Source organism: Astyanax mexicanus, chromosome 22 (assembly GCF_023375975.1).
Source record: "Astyanax mexicanus isolate ESR-SI-001 chromosome 22, AstMex3_surface, whole genome shotgun sequence".
In the NCBI taxonomy this organism is placed as follows: Eukaryota; Metazoa; Chordata; class Actinopteri; order Characiformes; family Acestrorhamphidae; genus Astyanax; species Astyanax mexicanus.
In genome coordinates, this window is record NC_064429.1 from 36,479,362 (window position 1) to 36,505,512 (window position 26,151).

The window sequence follows — 26,151 nt, forward strand, 5'->3', positions numbered from 1 at the left end:
ACAAATCAAGCCAGACATGCTGTCCTATGACTAATGGCACATACTATATATATATACACTGCTCAAAAAAATAAAGGGAACACTCAAATAACACAATAAAACTCCAAGTAAATCAAACTTCTGTGAAATTAAACTGTCCACTTAGGAAGCAACACTGATTGACAATCAATTTCACCTGCTGTTGTGCAAATGGAATAGACAACAGGTGGAAATTATTGGCAATTAGCAAGACACACTTAATAAAGGAGTGGTTCTGCAGGTGGGGACCACAGACCACTTCTCAGAACCTATGCTGTCTGGCTGATGTTTTGGTCAGTTTTGAATGTTGGTGGTGCTTTCACACTCGTGGTAGCATGAGACGGACTCTACAACCCCCACAAGTGGCTCAGGTAGTGCAGCTCATCCAGGATGGCACATCAATGCGAGCTGTGGCAAGAAGGTTTGCTGTGTCTGTCAGCGTAGTGTCCAGAGGCTGGAGGCGCTACCAGGAGACAGGCCAGTACACCAGGAGACGTGGAGGAGGCCGTAGGAGGGCAACAACCCAGCAGCAGGACCGCTATCTCCGCCTTTGTGCAAGAAGGAACAGGAGGAGCACTGCCAGAGCCCTGCAAAATGACCTCCAGCAGGCCACAAATGTGCATGTGTCTGCACAAACGGTTAGAAACCGACTCCATGAGGATGGTATGAGGGCCCGACGTCCACAGATGGGGGATGTGCTCACAGCCCAACACCGTGCAGGATGCTTGGCATTTGCCAGAGAACACCAGGATTGGCAAATTTGCCACTGGCGCCTTGTGCTCTTCACAGATGAAAGCAGGTTCACACTGAGCACATGACAGACGTGACAGAGTCTGGAGACGCCGTGGAGAGCGGTCTGCTGCCTGCAACATCCTTCAGCATGACCGGTTTGGCAGTGGGTCAGTAATGGTGTGGGGTGGCATTTCTTTGGAGGGCTGCACGGGCTGCATGTGCTCACCAGAGGTAGCCTGACTGCCATTAGGTACCGAGATGAGATCCTCAGACCCCCTGTGAGACCATATGCTGGTGCGGTTGGCCCTGGGTTCCTCCTAATGCAGGACAATGCTAGACCTCATGTGGCTGGAGTGTGTCAGCAGTTCCTGCAAGATGAAGGCATTGAAGCTATGGACTAGCCCGCCCGTTCCCCAGACCTGAATCCGATTGAGCACATCTGGGACATCATGTCTCGCTCCATCCACCAACGTCACGTTGCACCACAGACTGTCCAGGAGTTGGCGGATGCTTTAGTCCAGGTCTGGGAGGAGATCCCTCAGGAGACCATCCGCCACCTCATCAGGAGCATGCCCAGGCGTTGTAGGGAGGTCATACAGGCACGTGGAGGCCACACACAATACTGAGCCTCATTTTGACTTGTTTTAAGGACATTACATTAAAGTTGGATCAGCCTGTAGTGTGTTTTTTCACTTTAATTTTGTGTGTGGCTCCAAATCCAGGCCTCCATTGGTTAATAAATTTGATTTCCATTGATGATTTTTGTGTGATTTTGTTGTCAGCACATTCAACTTTGTACAGAACAAAGTATTCAATGAGAATATTTCATTCATTCAGATCTAGGATGTGTTATTTGAGTGTTCCCTTTATTTTTTTGAGCAGTGTATATATATATATATAAATAAAACTCAGCCTTAACTAAAACACCAACTTCATCATTATAGTCGTTAAAGGGGCGGACAAGATACACACAGGAAGAAGATACACACACACACACACACTTATACACACACACAGTTGCTGCTCACTGCAACAAAGGCCAGACTTGGCTCTTATCCTCCACTGTGTGTGTGTGTGTAAGTGTGTGAGTGTGTGTGTGTGTGTGTGAGTGTGTGTGTGTGTGTGTAAGCGTGTGTGTGTGTGTGTGTGTGTGTGTGTGTGTGTGTAAGTGTGTGAGTGTGTGTGTGTGTGTGTGTGTGTGTGTGTGTGTAAGTGTGTGAGTGTATGTGTGTGTGTGTGTGTGTGTGTGTGTGTGTGTGTGTGTGTGTGAGTGTGTGTGTGTGTGTGTGTGTGTGTAAGTGTGTGAGTGTGTGTGTTTACAATGCTATACTTGTGAGGACCACCGCAAGTTTTAGACCTTTCGAGTGAGGACATTTTCGGGAAGTGAGGACATTTTGCCGGTCCTCACTCGTTTTTCATTGCAATCGCCTCCTTATAGCCTCCTGATGCTCCTGACCAATTTTCAGCATGGTCCTCATTTCATGCTAAATATGGGTTTTTAGACATAAACACACATGCTCACTAGCGCCCCTGTAGGCTCCTGATGAGCGCAGCACTCAGATTATTAGAGGGGGCGTGGAAAGCTAATCCATTTTTCTTATTGGTCCGGTTTTTTGGACCAATGAAAAATTCAGACACTGTTTCCAGGCAGTTCACAGGCTAGAGAGTAGATATACATGTATTTGCATTATTCAAAAATCAGATATATACTACTAAATATCTCCAGGTAACCGAGGATTCATCCAACTGCCGAAATACCCTCCAGCTTTCACACAGACAACAATACAATCCCGGACAGCCTCTCACTTCAACTGCGCGGGTCAGCGGTTAGCATAGCCGCTAGCGCTTCACTAGGCCATTACGCGGAGAAGAAGAAGCCCGCCTACAAGTCTGTCTGACGAATAGCGACCGAATATCTACAGGTGCCATCCAATCCGGTTCTAGAAATGGTCTCAGTGAACGTCTGATCTGCAGAAACAGCGTTTATGATAGGCTAAATCCTCCGTCCGTTAAAGCACGGCGCTTTACCCGCGTTGGACCGGAGCGCGTTCAAAATTCCCCCGCGAGCCCGCGGCGGGATAATAATAATACACATTAACACTGACCCCAGTTAAACCAGTTCACCAACACCACCGTGGCCAGGTATTAGACCAATCAAACACGCGGCCTGCACTGCTAAGTTACCGTGTACTGACCACACAGTTACCCGAACACAGGGTCAGCGCTGCTGCTGACCACACAGTTACCCAAACACAGGGTCAGCGCCGCTGCTGACCGCACAGCTACCCAAACACAGGGTCAGCGCCGCTGCTGACCACACAGCTACCCAAACACAGGGTCAGCGCCGCTGCTGACCACACAGCTACCCAAACACAGGGTCAGCGCCGCTGCTGACCGCACACAGCTACCCAAACACGGCGGTCAGGGTCCCCCAGCTCAGACTGCGCAGCGGCGGCCATTAAATACAGTTTATCTTACCTTTAATAGAAGCTGTAGCGATGAAAACGGCTTTACACTGCCGACAGGTCCATTCAGTAACAAAGCAGCAGCGGCTCTTCCAGTAAACACCCGAAAGTGGCTGTAACCCGTCCGTTACAGCAAAGTTTCTTCCGTTTAAAAGTTTAGTCCGCGGCGCTCGTTCACCGTTTAGCGATGTGTCGTTCGCGAATATTCCGGTTCTAAGAGCCGGCTCTTTGAAGTGAACGATTGGAACCGGCTCCACAATGGGAGCCATTTTAGGATCCTATTTGGGAACTGTTCTTTTCCTTCAGTATCTCGCTGTCCCTCCGCCTCCCTGTCGTTGCGTTTGTGCTCTGTAAGTGCCACAGAGCCGACAGTTTTTTTTTTCCAACGTGCCCCACCCATCTGACCAATCACATGCAGCTTTCAATTACGTGACGGGGAAACACTAAAAAATGTGTTGTTATGCAGCATTTTTACTCATCACAAGTGCTTAAAAGTGTCAATAATAAAACAAAATGTTAGGTTTAACCTATTAATTATTTAAAGTAAGAAATATATATGAGCCGTTAGAGCCGCATCTCAAAATAGAGCCGAAAATCCCATCACTATCACCGTTTAGTTCGCTGATTCATATTCATATTTTCGAAGCTTGCGAATCGACTCGCTCCCATATTCAGCGAACATATTGAGGGAATGAACAACCTGAGCCGACTCTGTTGATTCAATAGTCAGTTCCTTCTATGAGACTCGGTCTGAGTGAGAGCCCCGGATAACAGTCAACTAACTGTTCTGATCAAAGATCAGTGTTTAAAACGAGTCATTTTGTTCAAGAGATGCTGTTTTTATTAACTTTATTCATTTTATTAACTGTATTTATACTGAATCATCATACTGAACATATGACTGAATCGAGTCTATATTTAGACGTACTCAGAGGCTATGTGTTATACTGACAGCCATATAAAATACACACAAGGTAATAAATTGAGATTTCTTTATTTTATATGGACGTCTTTCATGTATTGTAAATCACGGATCATGTAGCAATTTATCCCTGCTATAAATCCAGCACAAGACCAGCTGGTCATTCAGAAAAACATATGCTGGTTAGTTTAGCCAGCTACATTTTGTCTGGATGACCAGCTGATCTTGAACTGATTTTTTTTAGCAGGGATATTGATTATAAATAAGGCATAAACAAAATCATTGCACTTACAGCCCAAGAACACCATATATTATCTTTTTACAGTAAAATTTGTAAGCTGTAAACTGTTTCATATTCCTGATAACCAAAAGAAAACCCAAACATTGCAGGTTATTGATCAAAACATGGTAGAATTATTGCAAATACCAAAAAAAATTATTTACAGTAGGGCTGGACCCGAACATTCGGGTATTCGGATATTCGTTTTTTTTTTCCCTTTCCAGAGCTCCACCTCACTCTAAAATCACACTTCTGTTCAGGTTAATGGCGTTATAAGAGAGGCAGAGATGCTCCCAAGTCTTTGGTGAGGAGTCCGAGTCAAGTCTCAAGTCTCTTCTGGCGAAATAAAAGTCAAAGTATTTATCCGTGAGGCAAATAAGGCCTGCTCTTAAAAATAGTGAAAAATCAATAACGAAATTTAATAATAGACAGAAAAATAAATATGAAATTGGAAAATAACCAACTAAACTAAGCCCAATACAATCTAATCTAACGAATTTCAAAAGATCAAAAACGAAAAACTCAGCAAAAGAATAGAACAATAAAGTAATATTAATAAAAACCGCAAATATCTGCCTGAATCACCCGCTGCATGAACACGGGCCGGGAATTTCGAGAATTTCCACCGCTTTCCGCGGGCCCTGTCAGGTTCGGCGAAAGAAAATGGTCTGTTTTAATGTAAGAAATCACATTGTGATTTTTGTGATGTTTCACCAGTTACAGCTTATCTGCGCGTTAATAGCTCAACGCATGAATTCATCAGTGCGCTGCACCTCGCGTGATCGCGGGGGATTTGGCGCGTCTGTTAAGCAAGATATTGGACAGTTTTGGGGGCAGAGATAGCATACATATACATACACACACATATACATATAGCACATACATCTTAGATTTTTAGTTTAATGCTCTACTAAATTAATGTGGATTTAATTGGAAAATTTAATTGGAGGAGCAGAGACAGCTTGACGGTTGTAGTGTAATAATTAAAATGTAAAGAATGATGTCTGAATGAATTTCCTATAATCTAATATAATTTAACATGGTTTAAGAATATAAAGTAATTTCTAAACAAACGAACTATTTTATATTGAGCTTATAGCCCAAGTGCAAAAACACAAAATCAGTAATCGGGCTAATAACTGCACAATCATTAAACCGAAATACACCAAGAACAGTAACATAATTTACAATGACTTTCCTCTACTCTAATATATATATATATATATATATATATATATATATATATATATATATATATATATATATATATATATATATATATATATATTTGTTTTTTGTTTTAAGCAAATAGCTTAGGTGTGAAAACACAAAAGCCATGATGTGGGGAAGTAGACATTCCGGGGTGAAAACACCAAAAAAAAAACGGGGTGAAAACACCAGAGCAGGCAGTGCAGTCCGAGCACACAGCACAACATAAGGAGACATAATGCACTCCATATATTCAGGACTGCAGTGAAATAAATTATGCTGTACAGATTTAATCTGCTTCTAGTAGATATTTAATGAGAAATAAGAACAGTGTGAATTAAAAAAAACAGACATCTATCACAGACCATTTTCTTAAACCTTGTGTCCGACCCGTGAGGAAAGGGATGGGGATTTTTTTTTCGGGGCCCGGTGTCCGTGGAAAATTTTGCAATATATTAAGGGGGCCGTGATTTGCACTTTTTCGTACTTTAATTCGTTTTTAATACGGCTTTTTTAACGAATATTTGAATATTCGCTACAAAGCCGAATATCCCGAGCTCAAAAAACGCTATTCGGGCCAGCCTTAATTTACAGGTGAATATAAGATATATTTGACTAGAATAGAATCTCCTGAAAATAATACCTGACATGTGACTGTCTCCTATAAATGCTTTGTAATATATAGAAAGATAAAGGTAGTGTAAACTACAAATACATTCTTAAAAACTGACCTGGTTTTCAAAGGGTTAATAATAGTACTTATCTAGCTATATAGAAGTTATGTACGTGTACAACTCATGTTTTTGTGTTTTATCCATCATGTTTTTGTGTTGTTACTGGATGTCAATAAATCTGCTTTAAAACAACATCAGTTGTTAAAAACTCTATATAAATACATGTGACTACGTTAACTGTGTTTTGCTGTGGGATAATCAAATGTACACTCTCTTGAATTGTATTGGCTGGGCATAAAATAAAGGGCAGCGGCTCTGAGGATTTGCTCAGAGCCAATTCTGTGCCTCATTTTCAACATAGAATTTTATTAATACCTTTACATTGTGGTAATAAATGTGGTAGAAAACAACGAGTATTTTCAACCCCATGATGCCAATGCCAGCACTTTTCTGTTAGGTACATTTATGATATTTTTTTCTGTGCCATGGTTTTGATACTTGGAGCACATGTTGGACATCTCAGGTTTCATTTCAGTTTTAAGTAGCCACACTTATGCAGTCCCAGAGGTCTAGACATATTTTGATGTTTTCTATGTGTACCCAATTGTATAGAATAATAAACCAAACAAATTTAGTTTTGATAAATGGCCTTCAAAAAACAATTTAAACATATGTATGCATTCAAACATAAAAGTATCTACAATACAATTAAATATCAAAACAACACAATATAAATAAGGCCACACAATTAAATATTTTACTGCTCTACATGTCTCTGCATTCAGAGTACATTAGCAAGAAACTGAGGAGGACCATGCCATCTGCATGTATAAAGGTTACTACAATACATTTAAATATCAAATCTGCATCAAATAAATAAGGCTACAAAACAAGATTCTTATACCTAACAAGTCTTTTATTTTAGTCAGTGAGACAGTTGGGCATGTACTTTACTTCTGATCAGAGTTTGAAGTTTGTTGCAGCAGACAGTGTTACTCGCAGATCATGCTTAGTGTTCAACCTATTTTTCTGCTTTGACTTGAGCTGTACTAATATAAAAAAAGCCACAGCCGAAGCCTGTTGTGTTTCTGCTGTGCCGAAATCACTACCCCCGCCATCTTCTTGAGTTTAAAGACAGGAAGACGGTGCGCGGCGAGGGGTTGCTTTTTTTCTGACAGGGCTGCTGAATTAGGCACAACACTGGCAAACGAATGGTGTCGTCTGATTCGCGTCTCTGTCTTTTCTCAAATATAAAAGACGAGTACAAAATCAGATGAACATTAATTATTATTATTAATTATAATAGTATGATTTTTTATTCATTATAAAATGAATACATTATTTTATTAATTTGTTATATTATTTATTATTTTTTAAAGGTATTTATTTTATACATTTTTTTTTAAAGACCTACTGGGGAGGCTTGGTTCCCTAACCGATTCTTTTAAACCTGCATTCATACAACCACGGCGCTATTTAAGGGGAACAAAAAAATAGGAATACACAGCTGTTAAGCAATAAAGACAGAAGCGTACCAAAGGGTCGATTCATTTAAATGAATCGCACTCCGAATCGCGAATCAAGGCCGCCATTTTAAAGCCACTCACTCTACATGTTGCAGAGGCATTCTCTTGAGCTGCGGCACCACTCCAGCTTTTAAAACCAGGTGAGCGTTGTTTCTCTTATCTTATCATGCTTTTTAAACGTATTGTCTGTGTAATCTTGATAAAATAAAGGTGTAAGTGTTAGTCTTTGGTAAACACACGTTTCTTTAGTATTAGTTAAACAGAGCAAACTGTATAGGCTATTTTGGTTAGTTAGCGTTAGTTAGTTCTCCGCTGTGTGTCGGTGCTAGGGTCGGCAAAAAAAAAATATGAACACCTGGGGAAAGTAGTATTTAAGTAGTTTTATGAAGTATGTACAAAAACTGCTTTACTCTAACTCTGCTTTCTCTGCCTTTGTTCACTCTGATTCCCATCCCCCCACTTTACTCTAACTCAGTCTCACCCCCCCCCCCCTTTACTCTAACTCTGCTTTGTCTGCCTTTGTTCACTGTGATTCCCATCCCCCCACTTTACTCTAACGCAGTCTCACCCCCCCCTTTACTCTAACTCTGCTTTGTCTGCCTTTGTTCACTGTGATTCCCATCCCCCCACTTTACTCTAACGCAGTCTCACCCCCCCCCTTACTCTAACTCTGCTTTGTCTGCCTTTGTTCACTGTGATTCCCATCCCCCCACTTTACTCTAACTCAGTCTCACCCCCCCCCTTTACTCTAACTCTGCTTTGTCTGCCTTTGTTCACTCTAACGCTGATTCCCATCCCCCCCCTTTACTCTAACTCAGTCTCACCCCCCCCCCTTTACTCTAACTCTGCTTTGTCTGCCTTTGTTCACTGTGATTCCCATCCCCCCACTTTACTCTAACGCAGTCTCACCCCCCCCCTTTACTCTAACTCTGCTTTGTCTGCCTTTGTTCACTGTGATTCCCATCCCCCCCACTTTACTCTAACGCAGTCTCACCCCCCCCCCTTACTCTTAAACCTGCTTTCACCCCCCCTTACTCTTAAACCTGCTTTCACCCCCCCTTTACTCTTAAACCTGCTTTCACCCCCCCCCCCCTTACTCTTAAACCTGCTTTCACCCCCCCTTTACTCTTAAACCTGCTTTCACCCCCCCCTTTACTCTTAAACCTGCTTTCACCCCCCCCTTTACTCTTAAACCTGCTTTCACCCCCCTTTACTCTTAAACCTGCTTTCACCCCCCTTTACTCTTAAACCTGCTTTCACCCCCCTTTACTCTTAAACCTGCTTTCACCCCCCTTTACTCTTAAACCTGCTTTCACCCCCCTTTACTCTTAAACCTGCTTTCACCCCCCTTTACTCTTAAACCTGCTTTCACCCCCCTTTACTCTTAAACCTGCTTTCACCCCCCTTTACTCTTAAACCTGCTTTCACCCCCCTTTACTCTTAAACCTGCTTTCACCCCTCTTTTACTCTTAAACCTGCTTTCACCCCCCCTTTACTCTTAAACCTGCTTTCACCCCCCCCTTACTCTTAAACCTGCTTTCACCCCCCCTTTACTCTTAAACCTGCTTTCACCCCCCCTTCACTCTAACTCTGCTTTCATCCCCCCCTTTACTCTAACCCTGCTTTCACCCCCCCCCCCCTTTACTTTTAACCCTGCTTTCACCCCCCCTTCACTCTAACTCTGCTTTCACCCCCCCCCTTTACTCTAACCCTGCTTTGACCCCCCTTCACTCTAACCCTGCTTTCACCCCCCCTTTACTCTAACCCTGCTTTCACCCCCCCCTTGCTCTAACTCTGCTTTCACCCCCCCCTTTACTTTTAACCCTGCTTTCACCCCCCCTTCACTCTAACTCTGCTTTCACCCCCCCCTTTACTCTAACCCTGCTTTCACCCCCCCCCCCTTTACTTTTAACCCTGCTTTCACCCCCCCTTCACTCTAACCCTGCTTTCACCCCTCCCTTCACTCTAACCCTGCTTTCAGCCCCCCTTTACTCTAACCATGCTTTCACCCCCCTTCACTCTAACTCTGCTTTCACCCCCCCCCCTTTACTCTAACCCTGCTTTCACCCCCCCCTTTACTCTTAACCCTGCTTTCACCCCCCCCCTTTACTCTAACCCTGCTTTCACCCCCCACTTCACTCTAACTCTGCTTTCACCCCCCCCTTTACTCTTAACCCTGCTTTCACCCCCCCCCCTTTACTCTAACCCTGTTTTCACCCCCCACTTCACCCTAACTCTGCTTTCTCACCCCCCAACTCTAACTCTGCTTTCACCGCCCCCTTCACCCTAACTCTGCTTTTTCACCCCCCCTTCACTCTAACTCTGCTTTTTCACCCTCCCTTCACCCTAAGTCTGCTTTCTCACCCCCCCCTTACTCTAACTCTGATTCCCATCCCCCCTACTTTAACTTTTTAAATCCTATCTGGACGACGGGATTAGTATTTTAGGGGGTTCTGGGTAATTTTCTTTTTTATGGGGGTTTTTATCCTCTGTGATTTTACTCCCGTTCAGAACGATCATGTACATGTTTCTCAGACGTCCTCTGAGAAAATTACAGGCTGAATCATCTACAGTACTGTTTTTCTATGGAGGAGCTTTTAAATTGCAGTCTGTATGCAGGAGTTTTATCACTGAGTAGAAGTGTGAAATATATTTTTTCCACAGGAAAAATCTTGATATCCTATATTTCTGAAATCCTATATTTCTGCTTTCATATCTCCATATGTGTAAATTTAGGTTAATTAGATTAGATTAAAAGACTAATAGATAAGCTGGTGTAAAACCATGTCAGTCAGTTCTCAAACAATTGCTATAGTGGTTTATGTATATTGCTTGTTTTCCTTTTCACTGTGCAGTATTGCTTACTCCTTATATTGTTTTGCAGATTCAACAACTACAGAAAAATGGCATTGGAGGCTGAGCAGGTATATATTTTGTCATTTTAATAATGCATCCTGTTACCGTAGGAGTTGTTCATCCAGAAATTATATTGTTTAAACTGTTTAAACTTTACTTAAATGTCAATTCACCAAGACATGTTTAGAGTTTCCTTAGTATGGAACTGGAACTGCAAGTCTGTCAATGCTAACAATGCAACTCAAGTCATCTAAAGAGTCCAGCTGTTTCTATAAGAATTATTCACCAAAACATCGGTCATCATGTTCCCACAGCATGCTGACCTTAATTATTGGCTCACAGATTTCTCAGTGTGATTTTAGGACTCAAGTATTTTTGTTTAACGTTTGACCTCTATAAGACACTTGAGACAGCAGCAGAGCCAGTAGATCTTGGATCAGATGTCTCCTGTGTATGACAGTCATCATAGTTGCTCCTGAGTTGGTTGTCTAAGATGCTGGTCACATTTAGCTACACAAGTCTTATTATTTTAACATTTCACAGTAAATCATACTGTAGTGAACTAATTGAGAAGTTTTGGTGATGTGTGTTTTTATTGCAGAAACGTTACTCCTTAGGATAGTTTTTGTGAGTAATGCTAGCTTCAGAGCTCTAGTAACATGCAGCTAAATCTGTTCTTCAAAATATGTCTTGCCTGATTAAATACATCTGGGTTATACTATAGAGATTTTTTAGAGTGAATAATTCCTTTAGTATTTCTGAAGTTAAATAGTAGACTTTGAAGAGATTAAACAGGTGAAAGGGAGAGTCAAGGGGAGTATTGCTGTCCTGTTGGTTTGATTAGATGTTTTAGCTTTTGTTCAATATTTTTCTTTACTTATAGTTTCACTCAAGTTCTGAGGAGTCCATTAATTCTGCATACTCAGATGCTGACTACAAGCCATCATCCAGTAGTACTGATGACAGTGAGGTTTGCAGTAGTGATGAAAATTTGGATAATGACCAACAGTTCAATAGAACAAACACAAGTCCAGACAAGTGCAAAAAACAAACGAGGAAAACAAGAACCAATGGTGATGACGACAAAAACAAGTCTATTAGAACAAACAGAAGAACAGACAAGTCCAGAAAACAGAGTCCAAAAAAAAACACAGCTTCGAATATAACTGTGAAGGTTTGCAAAAAAAATCTAAATGGTAAACGAAAGTGGGACAAAAACCATTACTGCCTCTACTGTGGAAAGTCAAACAAGAAGTTAAGCAGGCATTTGGAACGTGCCCATATGGATGTCAGAGAGGTGGCTTATGCGTTCAGCTTCCCCTTAGGATCGAAGAAAAGAAAGGATCTATTAGAGGGGCTGCGGAATAAAGGTGACTATAAACATAACTTAGAAGTCCTTAAGAGTGGCCATGGGGAAATAGTGACGTGGAAACAACCTTCTTTTGAAGCTTCTGTCGATAATTACCTTCCTTGCCAGTACTGCTACGCCATGTTTGTGAAAAGTGATCTTTGGAAACATCAGGGAACTTGCAGAGCTAAAAATGATCCTGGGAAAGATGCTGAGAAAAAGAGCAACAGTAGAGTTCAGAAAGCATCTTCAAGCCTGCTACCCATTTCGGAGACCTCGGAGGCATTGGAGAATGTCATTCATGGAATGCAAAAAGATGCTGTGTCCTTTACTGTACGGAATGATGCGTTGATCTGTAAATATGGTAATGTGCTGCTAAATCGTGGGAAAAATAATGCAACTGGTTACATTTCTCAGAAAATGAGAGAACTGGGTCGACTCGTTGTGGCAGCAAAGGAAATTGATAAGAGTATTAAAAATCTTGAAGATCTGTGCCATGTATCCAAGTTTCAGGTGCTGCTGAAGGCAGTTAAAAGGATCTCTCAGTTTAGCCCAAGCAAGAATGCATACAGAAAGGCATCAACTGCTGTCAAAATTGGCTTCTCATTAAAAGGAGTGACTGATGTGCTTATTGGCCAGACTCTGGAAAATGATGATGACTTGGCTGAAAGGAATGCAAAGAAGTTCAAAGAACTTTTAGAACAGAAGTGGAAAGACAGTGTTTCTTTTAATGCACACAAAACAATGGAAGAGAACAGGTGGAACAAAGATGACGGTATCCCATTGACTAAAGATGTCATGATCCTCCAAGAGCACCTTAGAAAGGTTGAAGACGAAGCAAAACGGGAGTTGCTAGATGGCATCAACATGTCTGCTTATAAGGACCTGACTGAGAGCCTTCTGTCACAGGTCATTGTATTCAATAGACGAAGGGAAGGTGAGGCCTCCCGCTTGACCTTAGACATGTACATGAACGCAAACAGGACCCCAGTAAATGGGGATATATTTCAAACACTAACACCGCTTGAGCAAGAACTGAGCAAGACCCTTACCAGAATAGAAATCAGAGGAAAGAGAGGTAGAAAAGTGCCAATTCTCCTACCAGATAGAACAAAAGCATCAATTGATTTCCTGATAGAAAAAAGAAAAGAAGCTGGTGTACCTGATCAGAACCCTTTTGTCTTCGCAAGACCTTCTGCAATGTCAAACTTTCGTGGCTGTGACTGTCTGAGGAGATTTTCAGAAGAGAGCAAGGCAGAAAACCCAGGACTCCTTAGATCAACCAAACTAAGAAAGCAGGTTGCTACACTTTGTCAGCTGCTGAATCTTGACCAGCAAGAGTTGGAGCAAGTTGCGAGATTCATGGGACATGACATTAGGGTGCACTGTGATTTTTACAGACAAACAGATAAAACACTTCAGCTGTCAAGGATCAGCAAACTTCTCTTTGCAATGGAGAAAGGCACGGAGACCATCAAAGGCCAGAATCTCAACACTCTTGACTTTTCACTTCCTGGTATGTTTCTGAATACATTTAAAATATTTGTCTAATATTCTAAACCCTTTTGAATAGGTTCTTTAAATGCCAGTTACTTTGTAAAAGATGTGTTTTTATTAATGTCCTATACGTTATTATACACATTAATACACGTGTTTAGACTGTTAATTATCATTTTAGGTGTTTAGGTTTTTGGTATTTCATTATACTCTACAAATATTTAATACTTATGAATCGGAAATTATCCATAACACCTGTGTCTTTCTGTAAATCCTTATAGTCCTTTTTATGAGATACTTAATGTAATGGTAATGAAAAATTGCAGGTAGCAGTATGGCACAAACTGACAGCCCACAGACAGACAGACCAGTAGTGAGCATGGAACCTCATGGTGAGTTTTTAGCATGTCAGCGGTAAAACACTAGTTTGTGTTTCACCACTGAACACATCGTAACATGGTGTGCAGAATTTGTAATCATCCTGTACCATAGTTCATGATGTAATAATAAATTGATGGCTATTTACAAACTTTGTTAAATGTTTTATCTGCACATTGATATTGTAATGTCTCCATATACAGCAGAATTGCCATAAGCTATTCCAGACAAACAGTTTATTATTGTTTTTATTTTACAGAGGATGATGAAGGTGTATCTGGCTTCACTGCCACAATCAAGAAGAAAAGGCGAATGGAGCCTCATGGTGAGTTTATCTTGTCTATTAGGGGTGGGAATCTCTAGGCACCTTACGTTTTAGATTTGATTACAATTCATTGCGACTATAAAAGTATCAATGTGTATATGTATGTGTATATATGTGTGTGTATGTATGTGTGTTTATTTATATATTTATATATTTTATAATGTTTTTTTGTTTATCACAGATGCTGATGATGGTGGCACCTGCACCGGGGTTAAGAGAAAGCTGACAGAAGATCCTGGTGAGTTTTAGTGTGTATTTATTGAAATGGTATGAAGTACACATAATGGGCCACAGAAAAATACATCAGTTACTGTGGCTAAATTAAAAACATATTTTGCCCCATCTGATTATATACATTTCTAACAGATTAAAGTATAATTAGCTGTTAGATGAAAGAATATTAATATTTGATTGAATGTTACTGACACATTTTTCTACATATAATAGAAAATATATTTAAATTAATTTGATTTGAAGTGACTCGGAGGCACATTAACGATCAGCCTAGTTAACGTGGTATATTTTTCACACTGCTCTGAAATTTAATGTAGATGTGACAAAAGCAGGGTAGCACCACATCATGCAAGCAAAAGTGACTGGAATTCTGATCTGGGAAAATGGCTAGTGTTACATTGACACTGTTTAGTCTAGCTGTTTCTGTGCATATTGTGAATGTGTTCCACTGTGTTTGAGAATAATGAATATTTACACCAATCAGTATATGTTCTCAAAGAGATTTAAGGCCTTATTTTAGTGATCTGTAGACGTGCCATTAATCATGCACCGTGTAGCTTAATTTAGGCTGTGTCTTTACTATCGTCATGATGGGAAGAGAAACTTGAAACACACACAAGGCATGTACTAATTCTCTTTTGGGGGTTCATTTTGATTTTATTATTTATTTTAGGATTTGACTCGCCAGAGAAGGAAAGACCGCAGAGGAGAAGGAAAGAAGTGGATGATGAAGATGACCGTGAATTTATAGAAATGGATGGTAAGTGTAGTTTATACGAATAAACATGAGCTTCATATTATCAGAAGGTGTTTTTCGTGCAGTGAATTAATTTACTGAATAAAAAACAGACCAAAGTAAGATGTTCTCAGCTGCTGTATAGAAAGTACATTAAGTAAACATCCATGAACTGCATTTGAACCTTTTGGAATGCAAATAAAATTGTTTCTCTTTTTACAGTGAACAAAAATTGTGAATCTGGCTCTAGTAATCAGCAGAAGAAGAAGCAGATAGAACAGCCCGGTAAGTTATTATGCCTATGGTAAGACAATAATGCTGAAGAACCACTGATTTACACAATAATATATAATATTTTATTATTATATATTTAATCCTTTCTGAATACATTTCAACATAGTCTGACTTCAGATAGATAGATAGATAGATAGATAGATACTTTTATTGGTCCCCGAGGGGAAATTTTGGTAAGGGTAAGACCCTAAATGGTACCCTGACTGTGGTGAAGTGTATGCTATAAAAAGTGTACATATACAATATGAACCCAAAAAAATATTAACACATGAGGATATTGTATTTATTATAAAATACATGAGAGAGAGCCAGAATGGTCAGCCTTTATCACGCTAAAATGATGGCTTATGTTTGTAGCACAGTCAGTTCTACAGACAATAGATCAGAAAAGCTGTTCTCCTGAGAACAGTTGTTTTCTGGCTACAGCTTAAAATCCAGAGTGATGGAGTTAATGAGATATTTAGTGCTATTTCTCACTCTGTGGACAAAAGACATCAACCGTTTGATGTCCCAAAGATGTTGGTGTGTAATGTAAAAAAAAAAGTTATTTTCTTCTTCTGTCCCTCCATCATCTATGAATCAGTACCTTTTTATTGTGGGTTTTAAAATGTATTAGAAAAGTTGGTGTACTAAAAATGATCTATATAAATTTTGTTTATTTATTTTTTTTTTTTTACAGAGGGTGATGGTGTCTCTAGCTCTGGCGCCATGACCAGCATGCAGAAGAGGAAGGCAGGGCTGATGGCAGAGCGCAGTGAGTTTCAGCTTTCTCAATATAAATTATTTCAGTCCATTTAAGAGAAGCACTGATGGTCCAGATGTTTTTACCTTTTAATCTCAGTCTGTAAAGAAATAGTTAGCAATATGACACATGATTCTGGTTGCTTGAATGGAAAACATGATGTCTCATGGCTCTTCATAAGAAGACTGGTGAACTAAAGAGGTTTAGGTGCACTTTGCCTGCATGTCAACTCTGGCTGCTTGAAACACTTTGTTATACAGGGATCATATGGGTGCTTGAAATCCTGGAAAATGCTTAAATTTTAACATTCAGGGGGATGGTAGATAGGCCTGGGTGGCATTTTACTTTCCGGACCTGGGTTACCCACCTCTACATTTTCAGTAAAACAAAAATATTGAAAGTTATTTGCCTAGTGGTGTTTAAATTGTGTAAATCTGACACAAATAAATGCATAATTCCTGCTATTTTTCTCAGTAGTATAGTTGCTGTGAAGTGTGGAATAGTTTTGAGATATATTGATTATCGCTGAATCGCAGTTTTGAGATCATCTTTATCATTAACTCATGACAGCTGAAAGGTGCTGGAAAAACTTGAAAATGGGCCTTGAAAAGTGCTTGATTTTTACCTTGTTAAAGGTGTATGAACCCTGGTTATAGATTAGTCAGTTTATTACTGGATTGTTATTTTGCTCTGTAACACTGTTATCCAGATGTTATTTAGGTATTGCACCATTCTTACATTATATAATGAAAAAATCATCTAGGAAAATGTTGTGATTTCTCTAAACTTCACTTTGCTGTTGCTTTCAGAGAGATCTCAACCTAGGAGGCGTGGATGGAGTGAGGAGGAGCAGGCTGCGGTTTTAAAACATTTAGCTGTATTCATCGAGAGGCACCAGGTCCCTGGAAAAGCTGACTGTTTAAAATGTACTGAGACTGAGAGTGCCTTAAAACACAGAACATGGAGGGATGTTAAATACTTTGTCCATAATAGAATAGTGAGTCTTGCTAAAACAAATCCTTGAACGTATGCAATAATCCAATCATAAGCCATTTCTGCCGTTATGATTTCTCAGTACATGCATATTTTTTACTGTTTTTTTATTTTTATTTTATTTTTTTATGCATTTATTTTGGTCTGCTGAATAATCAGCATTTTATAGGGCATTTTCACCTGAACGTCCGGACCACAGTTCTCACCATGTTTCATGTGTTTGTTACATTGTATGCAGTACATTTGTTCCAGTTAGTTTAGATTAGGTTTAGTGAGCTGAATAAATAACTACATCCTGTCCTCAATCAGATGACATGCTAAATTCCAGCAACAAAATATGTGTAAAACATTATTATCCTCAGCTTCCTTTTATTTGCCTGCATGCCAAGGGGAGTTGTGATATTGGCCAAACACTAGTTTTTTTTTTGTTTGTTTGTTTTTTTACTCCCTCTGTTAAAACCCCTTAACAACCCCGACTGTCATTTGTCTGCCGGACATTAAACCCCTAAAGAAATTTCTTGAATACAAATTAAACATTTCATGTCCACCAAAGTTTTATGTCTGCTAGTTTTAACATGCAGAATTTGGATTGATTTCTGTTACTAACTTGGAATTATTATTATTATTATTATTATTATTATTATTATTATTATTATTAGTATTATTTATTATATTAAGTGGAGTAGAGTGAAGAGGCAGTGTCATGTAGAAAATGTTCAGAATGTAAATGTTATTTTACTGCAGAGAAACAGGATTTTGTATCACCTACACCTGTAGCCCATATACCGCACAAGGTATTTAAGGGGTTAAAGATTTCTGACCTGTTTTTTCCCTGTGACATTACTGGTCATTTAGTCAATAATATTGCTTTCAGAAGTAAAGTTTTACATTAATATTATTCTGTTTCTGATTTGTTTTTCTGATTCACTTTATCAAATGTTTGGCAAACCGGTTCTGAATTGAAATGTTTTAATTAGGTGAAATAAGTTTCAGAACCCAGTGAAGGATATTTTGGTCCAATTAAGAGCATCTTAATTAATGAATGAACCTGCACTAGCTAGAAAAGGGTTTTATTACACAAGTATCAGCTACACAAACAATCATACTCAATGTAAGCTGCCCCTTTATGCCCAGCCAATTCCCAATTCGTTCATTCATTTATTTGTATTGAGTTTAACAACTGATGTTGCAAAGCAGCTTTACTAATATCCAGTAACAACAATAATAAAACATAAAAACATGATGGGGTTGTTGTGCAGGTGTGCAACATATCTATCTGTGTGTATATTAAATCACACATACACATACATTATTTATATATATGTGTTTAATAAAAACAGCATCTCTTGAACAAAATGACTCGTTTTAAACACTGATCTTCGATCAGAACAGTTAGTTGACTGTTATCCGGGGCTCTCACTCAGACCGAGTCTCATAGAAGGAACTGACTATTGAATCAACAGAATCGGCTCAGGTTGTTCATTCCCTCAATATGTTCGCTGAATATGGGAGGGAGTCGATTCGCAAGCTTCGAAAATATGAATCTAATACGAGTGAATCAGCGAACTAAACGGTGATAGTGATGGGATTTTCGGCTCTATTTTGAGATGCGGCACTAACGGCTCATATATATTTTTTACTTTAAATAATTAATAGGTTAAACCTAACTTTGTTTTATTATTGACACTTTTAAGCACTTGTGATGAGTAAAAATGCTGCATAACAACACATGTTTTAGTGTTTCCCCGTCACGTAATTGAAAGCTGCATGTGATTGGTCAGATGTGTGGAGCACGTTGGGAAAAAAAAAACTGTCGGCTCTGTGGCACTTACAGAGCACAAACGCAACGACAGGGAGGCGGAGGGACAGCGAGATAAGTTACTGAAGGAAAAGAACAGTTCCCAAATAGGATCCTAAAATGGCTCCCATTGTGGAGCCGGTTCCAATCGTTCACTTCAAAGAGCCGGCTCTTAGAACCGGAATATTCGCGAACGACACATCGCTAAACGGTGAACGAGCGCCGCGGACTAAACTTTTAAACGGAAGAAACTTTGCTGTAACGGACGGGTTACAGCCACTTTCGGGTGTTTACTGGAAGAGCCGCTGCTGCTTTGTTACTGAATGGACCTGTCGGCAGTGTAAAGCCGTTTTCATCGCTACAGCTTCTATTAAAGGTAAGATAAACTGTATTTAATGGCCGCCGCTGCGCAGTCTGAGCTGGGGGACCCTGACCGCCGTGTTTGGGTAGCTGTGTGCGGTCAGCAGCGGCGCTGACCCTGTGTTCGGGTAGCTGTGTGGTCAGCAGCAGCGCTGACCCTGTGTTTGGGTAGCTGTGTGGTCAGCAGCGGCGCTGACCCTGTGTTCGGGTAGCTGTGTGGTCAGCAGCGGCGCTGACCCTGTGTTCGGGTAGCTGTGTGGTCAGCAGCGGCGCTGACCCTGTGTTCGGGTAGCTGTGTGTGGTCAGCAGCGGCGCTGACCCTGTGTTTGGGTAGCTGTGTGGTCAGCAGCGGCGCTGACCCTGTGTTCGGGTAGCTGTGTGTGGTCAGCAGCAGCGCTGACCCTGTGTTCGGGTAACTGTGTGGTCAGTACACGGTAACTTAGCAGTGCAGGCCGCGTGTTTGATTGGTCTAATACCTGGCCACGGTGGTGTTGGTGAACTGGTTTAACTGGGGTCAGTGTTAATGTGTATTATTATTATCCCGCCGCGGGCTCGCGGGGGAATTTTGAACGCGCTCCGGTCCAACGCGGGTAAAGCGCCGTGCTTTAACGGACGGAGGATTTAGCCTATCATAAACGCTGTTTCTGCAGGTCAGACGTTCACTGAGACCAATTCTAGAACCGGATTGGATGGAACCTGTAGATATTCGGTTGCTATTCGTCAGACAGACTTGTAGGCGGGCTTCTTCTTCTCGGCGTAATGGCCTAGTGAAGCGCTAGCGGCTATGCTAACCGCTGACCCGCGCAAATAAAGTGCAGATAAAGTCCAGTATTTAATAATCACTCTAAACCAGAACTCTAAAGGTATTCGGTGGTTAGGCTATTTTCAGAGTGTATTTCTATTGTAAAAATATTTGCACCGCTGGGGGCGGTGCTGAGGTTTATGCGCAGATTCATAATAAGGTATTTGCATATTCTGCCTAGTAACCACTCATGTCCTCACTCCTGTGGTGAAAAACTTTTTTGCTAACTCTGCAGCTGATTGGTTAAGTCTCAGTTTGAAGTGATGACCCGCATCTGGACGACATCTAGAGGCTAAACACTCGAACTGCTGCTCTCTAACTACTGCAGAAACTATGGTCCTCAGTTCACCGGGGCTTTTACCCGGTCCCCACTTATACGCAATTGTAGGAATGTATGTGTGTGTGTGTGTGTGTGTGTGTGTGTGTGTGTGTGTGTGTGTAAGTGTGTGTGTGTGTGTGTGTAAGTGTGTGTGTGTGTGTGAGTGTGAGTGTGTGTGTGTGTGTGTGTGTGAGTGTGTGTGAGTGTGTGTGTGTGTGTGTAGATGATAAATTACACACTGGGAGAATGCAGGGAGGGCTGCTGTTTAAGCAGCGTTCACTTTAGCACTGCAGTATAAATGGATGTCATTGGTAATGGCTGTGTGCGTTTGATTGATCACAGCCTGTAACCTTTCAGTAGAGAACAAGGACAGATATCTCAGCGGGGACACGGAGATAACACATCATTCAGATCACACACACACACTACACACACACACACTTATCCTTACTTTTATTTATATTGAGTCTTTCCAGCTCTCAAGGCCGTTTTACATCATTCAGCTCTTCAGCTCCACATAAACGCATTAAAGATTTAATCGTAGTTTTTTTGCTCCTGGTTTCCCCCTACAGGTGTGGAGTTCACTTATTCAGTAAATACAAATCACACTTTGAGAGCTCCTGCATGTGCACACACATTTCTGGACAAGCTGAAAAACCCAGAAGCAGCATGTTAAGTGGGTGGAGCATGTGGACTGAGGCGATTACAGCAGTAATATTACAGCATTTTAAACTACATTTACAACAGTGTAGTAACACCACGTAGGAGCACTGCAACAACCCCTAGTTTACCATAGCAACCGCATAGCAACTGATTTCTGAGACAAAATTGAATGATCAGGTTTTTTAAAATACTTGGACGAGATGGATGGAGGTGTTAGCATCACAGTCACGCACATCGCTAACTCAGCACTGGACTGACTGGATGGTCTGAGGAGGCGGAGCCACTCGCCCACTCCCTCCATCTTCCTGTGCCGGAGGACGACTGGGCTTATGTCTGTAAGAGTGTGTGTGAGAGTTTGTGTGTGCGCGAGAGTGCGTCTGAATGAGAGTGTGTTTGTGTGTGAGAGAGAGTGTGTATGCAAGAGAGAGAGCTTCTATGTGTGAGCAAGATTGTGTCTCTGAGAATGTATGTGCGAGAGAGTGTATTCGTATAAGTATGCGGGTGCGCAATAGTGTGTGAGAGTGTGTCTCCTGTGAGACTGTGTGTATTTGAGAGAGTGTGTGTGCAAGAGATTGCATGCGTATAAGTATGTGTGTGCGCGAGAGTGTGTCTATGTAAGAGTGTGTGTGTGTGAGAGAATGTGGGTGTGCGAGAGTGTGTGAGAGTGTGTGTGTGAGAGTATTCGCATAAGTGTGTGTGTGCGCGAGTGTGTGTTCATATAAGTATGTGGGTGCGCGAGAGTGTGTGAGAGTGTGTCTATGTGAGACTGTGTATGTATGTGAGAGTGTGTCTGTGAGTGTATGTGTATTCGCATATGTATGTGTGTGTGCGAGAGTGTGTCTGTGTAAGAGTGTGTGTGTGAGAGAATGTGTGTGAGAGAGTGAGTGTGAGAGTGTGTGTGTGTGAACCTGTGTGCAAGAGTGTGTGTGCGTGAGAGTGTGTCTCTGAGAATGTTTGCGTGTGTATTCATATTCATGTGGGTGCGCAAGAGTGTGTGAGAGTGTGTCTATATGAGACTGTGTGTGTATGTGAGAGAGTGGGTCTGTGAGAGTGTGTGTATTTGCATAAGTATGTGTGTGCGCGAGAGTGTCTGTGTAAGAGTGTGTGTGTGTGTGTGAGAGAATGTGGGTGCGCAAGAGTGTGTATTCGCATAAATGTGTGTGTGTGCGAATGTGTGTGTGAGAGAGTGTGTGTAAGTGTGTGCGCGAGAGTGTGTGTGCGCGAGTGTGTGTGTGTACCCTTTGTTGTAATGGAGGATGTGCTGCTGTAGAGTAATGATCTTGCTGAGCGTGAGTTTGCGTATCGATCAGAGCGTGATTTATTTCACCTGTCCCGTGATTATCGGCTCGTTCATCAGGACTGAATTACCCTATCAATACGGCTCCCCGCCGAGAACAGAGAGCACTGCAGCCAGACAGAGAGAGAGGGAGGGATGAGGAGAGAGAGAGAGAGAGAGAGAGAGAGAATTAGACGTAATGTTCTCTATAAACAAGGAAAGGAAAGAGCGTCGCAAAGCTGAAAACAGCAGTAAAAAATAACATAACGCCTCAATTTTCAAGTATATTAATTTGTTATACTGCATGATTGCATGATCATATGCAAAAACCACAAAGCACCACTATGGCAACCACCTAGATTACCCTAGCAACCACCCCGCCACACTGTAATACCCATGTAGCGTTTATTTTGCAACACCTTAGCAACTCCCCTTAGCGATAGCACAGCATCCACTTGGCAAAAACTCAGCAACGTCCTTGTAACCAATATATCGGTTTCATATATTTGCGATATTTTGTAAAGATTGGTGTCAGAAGTGTTTTATTTAGCGTTCTGTTCAAACCCTGACCATTATTATTAGATCCCACTGTTTGTTCTGATTGGATAAGAAAATGTTTTTCCCCTTTGATTTAAATAATTAAGTAAACACATATACATAGTGTCAAAGCACATCCCCAATTGCAACCACCTGTTATACCATAGCAACCACTGATCAGTATCTTTGCAACCACCTGGAAATGTTTACTATAAAATAGTCACATCAAATAGTAACAGCAGAGTGTCCACGTAGCAACACCGTAGTAACCACTAAGCAACTTTTTAGCAGTGAACAACTAGCAACACCACATGAACCGCTCTCAGTGTGTTGCCATGGTTCGTGTCTGGGTTTATTACCAGGTTCTGTGCTGCTTTATGAAGTAGTAATAAAGCCGGTGGCTCCGCCCCGGCAGCAGTAAACCCCTCCCCCTCAGAGCGACAGATTTACGAGCTCAGACTGAGCGCTGTATCCGAGCGCTAAACGCTAAACGAGGTGCTAACAGGCAGACTAGCAGAACCCGGCCTCGCTTTCATCTTTTACACACACACACACACACACACACACACACACACACACACACACTGCAATCCCTAGACAAGCTGTATTTCAGGTTCTAGGTGGTTTTTATGGTGTTGCTAGCTGATTGCTCTGGTGTCGCTAGGTTAATGCTCTATCTGTGCTAAATGATGCCAATGGTATCCCAGGTTTTTTTTTTAAATCTATTGTGTTAAAAAGTGGTTGCTAGGTGACTGATATGGTATAGTAAGGTGGATGCTAGCTGCTAGCTTTGATGTTGCTGAGATTGCTAACTAAGTGGTTGCTCGGTTGTTGCTATTGTACACCAGATGGTTGCTATGTGTTGCTAAGTAGCTTCAATGCTGTTGGTTGGTTGCTACGGTTTTGCTAGTTGGTTGTTTGGTCGCAGGCCTTCCGGACCATCTGAGGAGGTCTTATGAACTAATAAAGGTATTGACACTTATTTTGAGCTTATCTTCACGCAAATTAGCTGCTATGTGGTTGCTATGGTATATCAGGCAGTTGATATGGTGTTGCTAAATGTTTCTTATGCATTCTTAGGTGCTTGGTATGGTACTACCAGGGGATGGCTATGGTATCCAAGGTCACTACTGGGTGATAATGATGTTTCTAGTGCTATAGCGCTAGGTGGTATTTACGACATTCTTGAAAAAGTGGTTTCTGTTGTATCCCATGTTGTTGCAATGGTGTTGTGAAGTGTTTGCTAGCTGGATGCTATGGTATCTAAAATAAGTGCTATTGTGTTGCTAGTGCTATGTGGGTGCTAGGTGGTTAATATGACATCCCAGAGGTTTGCCATAGTTTTGCTAAAAGTGGTTTCTATGGTATCCCAGGTTGTTGCTATAGTGATGAAGTAGGAAAGGTTCTTAGAGGCTACTTTGGGTAGTGTACCCCCTGGTGAGAGATTGATGACTGCTGGGCAGACGTCATATTAAAGCCAGCTACAACATGCTTTCTACTTTTTCGTCACACTGTAGCAACCAGTTTAGAACACCATAGCAACCACCCAAAATACCAAAATCCTGCTTGTGTTTGCTCCTGTTAACCATTAGAAATGTTAGAACTGTTACAGCAGTTACAGCATGAGGGGAGAGATAAAGTGAGGGGAGGGGATGAAGGGAGGCAGATCAGACAGGGCGAATAAACGAGACGAAAGCAGAGAGAAGAAAGAGCAGAAGCGAGAGAGAGGGAGAGAGAGAGAGAGAGGGATAGAGAGAGAGAGAGAGGCAGGCTTTGTCAGGGTTGTGACTGCAGTAAGCTGTAGGTAGTGTGTCTTGCTGAAGGTGATTTATGGGGGCTGTCCGCTACAGGCAAGCACTTTGTCTCCTCTAGCATGGAGGATGAATGGGCTGCTGTCATCTCAGCCTCTCTCTCTCTCTCTCTTTCCCCCTCCCTCCCTCTCTCTCTCTCTCTCTCTCTCTCTCTCTCTCTCGCTCGCTCTGTCCTTTTCTTTCTGTTTTCCTTTTTTTCCCTCTGAACTTAAAGGATTCTGATCCAATTTTCTTTACTTAAAAGCACAAATATGAAGACTGGGGCTTAAACATTTCAACACATTCTGTATTGAGTTTCAATATATAATATATACATTATGCATGTATATAACATATAACTCATCTATCTACCTACATTACTATATTTTAATGTGTAGTTTCAATGTTTTATGGCAGAATTCAAGCATAAAAAAGATTGCTAGCTAACTTTCCTGTTCCACCTTAAATAGTGCAATGGGGCTGCAAACCTACCTACCTACCTAACTATATATCAACCTATCTAACTACCTACCTACCGTCCTACCTACCTACCTACCTACCTACCTACCTATATATCTGCATATCTATCTATCTATCTATCTATCTATCTATCTATCTATCTATCTATCTATCTATCTATCTATCTATCTATCTATCTATCTATCTATCTATCTATCTATCTATCTATCTATCTATCTATCTATCTAACTAACTAACTAACTACCTTCTCTCAACCCCGCCCAGGTTGACAACTACAGACCGGTCTCACTGCTACCCTTTCTCTCTAAAACACTAGAAAGAGCAGTTCTAAATCAAGTCTCTGGCTTCTTCTCCCAGAATGACCTCCTGGACCAGAACCAATCTGGGTTCAAAAAAGGACACTCTACCGAGACGGCTCTGTTGTCTGTGACTGAAGCGTTGAAAACTGCCAGAGCTGCAGGACAGTCCTCAGTGCTCATTCTGCTGGACCTCTCGGCTGCATTTGACACAGTCAACCATGACTTCCTCCTAACTATACTCTCGAACATGGATCTCAGACAATGTGCTGTCATGGTTCAGATCGTACCTCACTGGGCGCTCGTTCAGGGTGTCGTGGCAAGGACAGCTGTCCTCAGCCCACTCCTTATCCACTGGGGTTCCCCAAGGTTCGGTACTGGGACCCCTTCTCTTCTCCATATATACCACCTCTCTTGGTCAGGTTGTCCGCTCACACGGATTTTCCTACCTTTGCTTTGCGGATGACACCCAGCTATACCTGTCGTTCTCACCTGAAGATCACTCAATCTCTGCCTCGGCTACTGCAATGCCCTGCTAACTGGCCTCCCGGCCTGTGTAGTAAAACCACTCCAGATGATCCAGAACGCAGCAGCACGTCTG

At 41.5% G+C, this 26,151-nt stretch overlaps 1 protein-coding gene and 1 long non-coding RNA gene across 4 annotated transcripts in view; one reads left to right on the top strand and one right to left on the bottom strand.

Annotated features, from left to right (window-relative positions):
* Positions 1-26,151, bottom strand: part of LOC125786950 (uncharacterized) — a 227,710-nt gene that overhangs the window by 86,038 nt on the left and 115,521 nt on the right. The gene's annotated exons all lie outside the window — the stretch shown is intronic.
* LOC111196680 (uncharacterized) lies at positions 7,703-17,821 on the top strand. 3 transcript variants are annotated; one of them, XM_049470613.1, is made up of 10 exons: positions 7,703-7,966; positions 10,711-10,750; positions 13,431-13,546; positions 13,854-13,919; positions 14,165-14,230; positions 14,412-14,468; positions 15,138-15,224; positions 15,423-15,485; positions 16,174-16,248; positions 17,046-17,821. In XM_049470613.1, the coding sequence occupies exons 3-10, from the start codon at positions 13,483-13,485 to the stop codon at positions 17,258-17,260; spliced, it is 693 nt and encodes a 230-aa protein (XP_049326570.1). In that variant the 5' UTR covers positions 7,703-7,966; positions 10,711-10,750; positions 13,431-13,482; the 3' UTR covers positions 17,261-17,821. The 3 variants fall into 3 exon arrangements, with proteins under 3 accessions (XP_049326570.1, XP_049326569.1, XP_049326568.1); XM_049470612.1 differs by lacking the exon at positions 7,703-7,966 and having other exon boundaries at positions 10,514-10,750; XM_049470611.1 differs by lacking the exons at positions 7,703-7,966; positions 10,711-10,750 and having other exon boundaries at positions 12,955-13,546.

Excerpts from the sequence above, each read along its gene's own strand:
- LOC111196680 (XM_049470611.1), top strand. The coding sequence starts at position 12,994 with ATGTACATGAACGCAAACAGGACCCCAGTAAATGGGGATATATTTCAA. Across the intron at positions 13,920-14,164 it reads AGTGAGCATGGAACCTCATG|AGGATGATGAAGGTGTATCT; the intron begins GTGAGTTTTTAG and ends TTTATTTTACAG. Across the intron at positions 15,225-15,422 it reads TGAATTTATAGAAATGGATG|TGAACAAAAATTGTGAATCT; the intron begins GTAAGTGTAGTT and ends CTCTTTTTACAG.